This window comes from Colobus angolensis, unplaced genomic scaffold, assembly GCF_000951035.1.
Source record: "Colobus angolensis palliatus isolate OR3802 unplaced genomic scaffold, Cang.pa_1.0 Scaffold663, whole genome shotgun sequence".
Lineage (NCBI taxonomy): Eukaryota > Metazoa > Chordata > Mammalia > Primates > Cercopithecidae > Colobus > Colobus angolensis.
This window is the reverse complement of record NW_012120299.1, coordinates 256,910-262,414: the sequence shown is the minus strand read 5'-3', so window position 1 is coordinate 262,414 and position 5,505 is coordinate 256,910. Positions and strand designations below refer to the sequence as shown.

Here is a 5,505-nt window from a genome sequence, read left to right as displayed (position 1 = left end):
TACTCGGGAGGCTGAGGTGGGAGGACAGCTTGAGCCCAGGAGGTCAAGGATACCATGATCAATGGTTGTGCCATATGGTCCAGCCTAGATGACAGAGCCAAGACCTTGTCTCCATGCCCCCTATTCCACCAAAAAAAGGAAAGGGGGTGTTGAGTTGGTGGAAATACTTTCGGACACTAGTACAGCAAACTCTGAAGCTGTGAGCCCTTCTAGGGTGGAGTCCCATCCCAGGAGGGCAGACACCTCCATTCCTCTGACTCCTGACATCACAGGGCATTAGGTGTCAAAGCCAGCATGTGACCTTCGAGTTAACCCCCTTATTTTACAACTGGGAGTACTAAGGCTTGGGAGCAGAAGGGGCTTAATTAAGGTGACCAAGGAAGGAAGGCTGTGGCAGAGCCACTAGATTCCATTTCTCTGCATGACCCGTTTCCTGCTATCGTCAAGGCCTAGACTGCAGGGACTGGCCACACGCAGAACCAGACATGCACATTTATCTTGTGATAAGTGCAAATGCCTGGAAAGGAAAAAGGATTAGAGGAGCCAATCCATTCTATTCTCTGGACAAATGAAATTGAGATTAATTTGTCTGAAGGCACCCAGAATCTAAATCAGATGAGAGGAGAATTTATTGCAGCCTGCTGCCTGTACATTGTTTGACCCAACTGTTCCTCCCAGGAGCCAACAAAGAGGCAGAGATTCAGCCCTCAGCTCATACAGAGACCTCGGGTGGGAGCTGGTACCTCATGCTGCCATGGGCAACCCCACAACAGCAGTTCCCAGCCCTGAGAGCAGGATGAGGGCCAAAGCAGAGGAGGAGGCAACAACAGGGGTCCTGGGGACCTACCTTGAAGTTCCAGACATCATTCACCTGCTGGCAGAGGTTTAGGTCGAGCTTAGCAACCAGCAGTCCATCCTGGCTACGGGACAGCCCAGGTGTCCGGCTGCCATCAGGGGCTGCCACATAGCTCGAGCCATAAAAGTAGCCAAAGTCCTGGTGAGCTTTCAAGGAGCAAAGAAACACATCTGTGAGCTTGTGTAGATGCACTGTGGGCTCCGCAGAGGGTCAGGCACCTTCAGGCAGGCCCAGGACATGGGGTCCATGCCATTACAGGCGTGAGCCACTGCGTCTGGCTTTTTTTGGGGGGGGAGGGGGGGAACAGAGTCTCACTCTGTCACCCAGGCTGCAGTACAGTGGCGCGATCTCGGCTCACTGCAACCTCTGCCTCCTTGTTCAAGCTATTCTCGTGCCCCAGCCTCCTGAGTAGCTGGAATTACAGGCGTGTGCCAGCCTGCCCTGCTAAGGGGCAAAATGCTGAGGCCCAAAAGGCCTATCTCTCACCTCAGGCCTGAAGGCCCAGCAGATTGCTGCAAATGGCCCCCTTATGCTGCTCCCCTTTGCCCCTGGGGAAATGTCTAAATATCACCCTCCTGAGAGGTGTCACTCCCACCCACAGCCTAAGGAAATCAGAAAGTCACACTCTGGGGGCTTCCTATGAGGGCCCCCACAGTGAGCTGGAGGCTCTGCCTTCATCTGCCTGCCACCTGCATCACCCTCACCCTCCCTCCAGGCCTTGGTCCCTTCACCAGTCAGGGAGGACTAGCAGCCACCTCACACATGTGTAAGGAGCAGGTGGGGCTGGGCAGGGCCTAGCATGGTCCAGATGCAGCAGGCACCCAGTGGATGCTCATTCCCCTGCTCTTTCTGTATCTCTATTTGCAGTAACTAGGATCAGGGACTCCAGAAGCCGGGGGCCTGAAGCGGGGGCATCTGTGACCCTTTCAGGAAGTGTTTTCCTGGAAAACAGATCCGCTCAGAACCTTTTGGGTTTTTTTTTCTTTTTCTTTTTGAGATGGAGTTCCGTTCCTGTTGCCCAGGTTGGAGTGTGATGGTGTGATCTCGGCTCACCGCAATCTCCACTTTCCAGGTTCAAGCGATTCTCCTGCCTCAGCCTCCCAAGTAGCTGGGATTATAGGCGCGGGCCACCATGCCCAGCTAATTTTTTGTGTTTTTTTTTTTTTTTTTTTTTTTAGTAGAGACTGAGTTTCTCCATGTTGGCCAAGCTGGTCTTGAACTCCCAACCTCAGGTGATCCACCCGCCTTGGCCTCCCAAAGTACTGGGATTACAGGCATGAGCCACCGTGCCCGGCCCCCTTCCGGCTTTCTAGAGGACACTCTGAGCTAGTTCAGATACCGCCTTGGTGAGGGAGGCAGTCCCTACCTCCCTCATTCTCGGCCAGAGACATGGGAAAGGAGTCTTTAGGGTTCTTAGCAGAGGTGAGGTGGTATGTGCCCTTGGATCAAAACAAGCCATAGACTCTAGAAACCCAGGGGCATCCATGCCAATGCCCTGTGGCATCTGTACAGCTGGTTTGGGCAAGGGGAGGGGGGACAAGGGCAAAGAAAAATGGAGAGGGAGATCCACAGGCTGAATGAGAGCCCCTCTCCCTTTCAGAGAGCTCACAAAGGATCCCCCACATTCTCTCAGTTCATCTTCACACCAGTCCCGGGGAATGGATGGAGTCCAACCCACTCCTCAAGCCCAGGACTGCCTATCCACACCCCAGTCACAGCCTGATTCCCACACTGCAGGCAATAAAGCAGAGAGGAGTTGGCACCTCCTCCTAGATGCCAGGCACACAGACATGATCTATGTGGCAGATCCTGACCGGAGGAAGCAGAGAAGGGGAGAAGAAGGCCCACTCCTCAACTGCAGCCACCATGGTTCATGAGACATACCTTTCTTTCCGTCTCCTGAGGTAAACTCGTTCGGGAAGTGCTCCTGTGAAATAAGACCAAGGTAAGAGGAACCTATAGGTGGCACTACCACTACACTCATTCCAGCTCACTCAGTCAGAAGAGCAGGGCAATCAGGCCAGGAGGTGAGTCAGCTGGGAAACAGTTAAGGTGAGCTGGAATGGTCTGTACTCACTGGGCAATTAAGCACTTATTAAACACCCCTGCTGAGCAGCCAGCCCTGGGCCAGTGGGGAATTTGACAAGCAGGGTAAAAACCTGGACGGTGCCTTTGGGGAGTTTATAATCTGAGACAAGAGAAAGACACTGGGCACAGACTGGTCTTCAGGGCTGTGGGCACCTGAGGCTGGCCTGTAGTAATTAAAAACCCTGGGCCAGGGTCTGTGAAAGCAGTGGGCGGGTACACATACTGCTTTCAGTATTTCCCCCAAAGCCTAATGGAAACTGTACATCAACCTGTGATGGGGTTACACAGGCTAACTAAAACATCAGGTTTCTTTTATTTTCATTTATTTTATTATTTATTTTGGAGACAGAGTTTCATTTTTGTTGCTCAGGCTGGAGTGCAATGACGTGACCTTGGCTCACTGCAACCTCCATCTTCCCGGTTCAATCAGTTCTCCTGCCTCAGCCTCCCTAGTAGCTGGGATTACAGGCACCTACCACCACATCCAGCTAATTTTTTGTATTTTCAGTAGAAACAGGGTTTCTCCATGTTGGCCAGGCTGGTCTCGAATTCCTGACCTGAGGTGATCCACCTGTCTTGGTCTCCCAAAGTGCTGGGATTACAGGCGTGAGCCACTGCATCTGGCTTTTTTGGGGGGGCGGGGGGGAACAGAGTCTCACTCTGTCACCCAGGCTGCAGCGCAGTAGCGCGATCTCGGCTCACTGCAATCTCTGCCTCCTCGTTCAAGCTATTCTCATGCCCCAGCCTCCTGAGTAGCTGGAATTACAGGTGCGTGCCAGCCTGCCCCACTAATTTTTATATTTTTAGTAGAGACAGGATTTTGCCACATTGGCCAGGCTGGTCTCAAACTTCTGACCTCAGGTGATCTGCCAGCCTCGGCTTCCCAAAGTGCTGGGATTACAGGCATGAGCCACCACACCCAGCCAAAACATCAGGTTTCTTTATGCTGCTAGAAGTCAGATAGACTTAGTGTGGAAACCTTGGTTATCTCAGACTGAAAAGATCCTCTGATTAGAGTTTGATATCTGATTAATAAGGATGAGGAAGAGATATAATAAGCGCATTCTGTTTGGCAGTCAAAACTGTTTAGTGTATGGGGTCAAGGGGGAAAATACACTGGACATTTGGACGTGACAGGGTGAGAACTGCCATGTCAAAGATCTTTCCAAAATGGCTTCAGCCAAATACAAAAACAGAAAAAACAGGAGGACAGAGAGATCTTGAAAAAGTAACAGACCAAGCCAGTTTTACCGGTTTCCAGACCCTAGGATTTGTGGATGTGTGCAGAGGGAACGTGGTGTCCCCACCAGGGCCACCAGGGGGCGGCTCCTCCCCCCAGCCAGACCTTGGGACTTACGGTGCCCACGCGATTGATGGCGCAGGTGAAGCAGTGATTGGCAATGGCTGCGTTTCTGGCCTCGATGGGCCACAGGGACTCGCTGTAAGAGAAGACCAAGAGGAACCAGGTTGCCGACTTTCCAGCCAGACTCAGTGGATGCTCAGCCCTGAGCTCGGCCTGGCTGCAGGCTTTCCTGGGCCGGTGGTGGGGATAGCCAGGAGACTCACTGGTCACACCCCAAACCTGCAAGCAGGCCAGCCTGTCCTCAGCACCTTGCCCTGGCCTGAACAGCCTCTGGGAAGGGGCTGCTGCAGGCATAAGCCACGTGGCTGCACTCTGTCAGAATTGGCAGCCCTGGATCAAATCCTCATCCTGAGCCTCAGTTTCCTTTGCTGAAATGTCCTCAGAGGAAGACTATGAAGACTGAATGACCATGCAGGTGAAGATTCAAGTGGTAGGAGTTCCATAACCACCACTTCCCGCCTCAATCCCTTCTCCTGGAACCCACCTGCTGGGCTGGGCAGAACCTCTTCTTGTGAATGCCAGAAGGGAGCCAGAGGCCTGGCGGACTTGTCAGGCCCTGTGAGGGCTGAGCACAGGCTCTACCTACCCTACCCTAACTCTCCTACCCTGCTGTTCTGCCTTACAAGGCAATCTCCAAAGTGGGAGATTTCAGGGCCAGTAAACAAGAAAGGAACTTAGGTAATAGGATAAAGGGTCAGATTCAGCAGCAGGGTCACCTTCTCCAAGCTGGAACATTTCCCAGTGACCTCCCAGTTCCCTCTTCTAAACCCTGAGTCTCTAAGTAAAGGCTTCCTGGTTCTCTTACTGGCCAGGGCACCCCAGAAGGGAGGAGTGCCAGAAGGGAGGCACCCCACAGGCTTGGCTGAGCTGTGGGCCTTCTTCACTCCAGCACCTGCAAAGGGAGAGTGCAATGGGAGACATGGCCCCAACCAGAGATCCTGTCCTTCTCTGGCCTGCCAACTAAGTTGTGACGTGGAATCCAGTGGGCCTTCTTGTCGCCAATTATCTTTTGTCTGAGTAACATCTTTAAGACTCTGGATTGAGGCTGGGCACAGTGGCTCATGACTGTAATCCCAGCACTTTGGGGGGCCAAGGTGGGCGGATCACGAGGTCAGGAGATCGAGACCATCCTGGCTAACACAGTGATACCCCGTCTCTACTAAAAATACAAAAAAATTAGCCAGGTGTGGTGGCAGGC

The 5,505-nt window shown here is 52.8% G+C and overlaps 1 protein-coding gene across 2 annotated transcripts in view; it reads right to left on the bottom strand.

Moving 5' to 3' along the window:
• Positions 1 to 5,505, bottom strand: part of UPB1 (ureidopropionase, beta) — a 46,122-nt gene that overhangs the window by 13,693 nt on the left and 26,924 nt on the right. For both annotated transcript variants that reach the window (XM_011925942.1, XM_011925940.1), the window contains exons 7-9: positions 4,302 to 4,383; positions 2,741 to 2,783; positions 848 to 1,002 (exon numbers count right to left, since the gene is read on the bottom strand). In XM_011925942.1, coding sequence (XP_011781332.1) covers positions 848 to 1,002; positions 2,741 to 2,783; positions 4,302 to 4,383 — 280 coding nt within the window. The remainder of the gene's footprint in view (positions 1 to 847; positions 1,003 to 2,740; positions 2,784 to 4,301; positions 4,384 to 5,505) is intronic.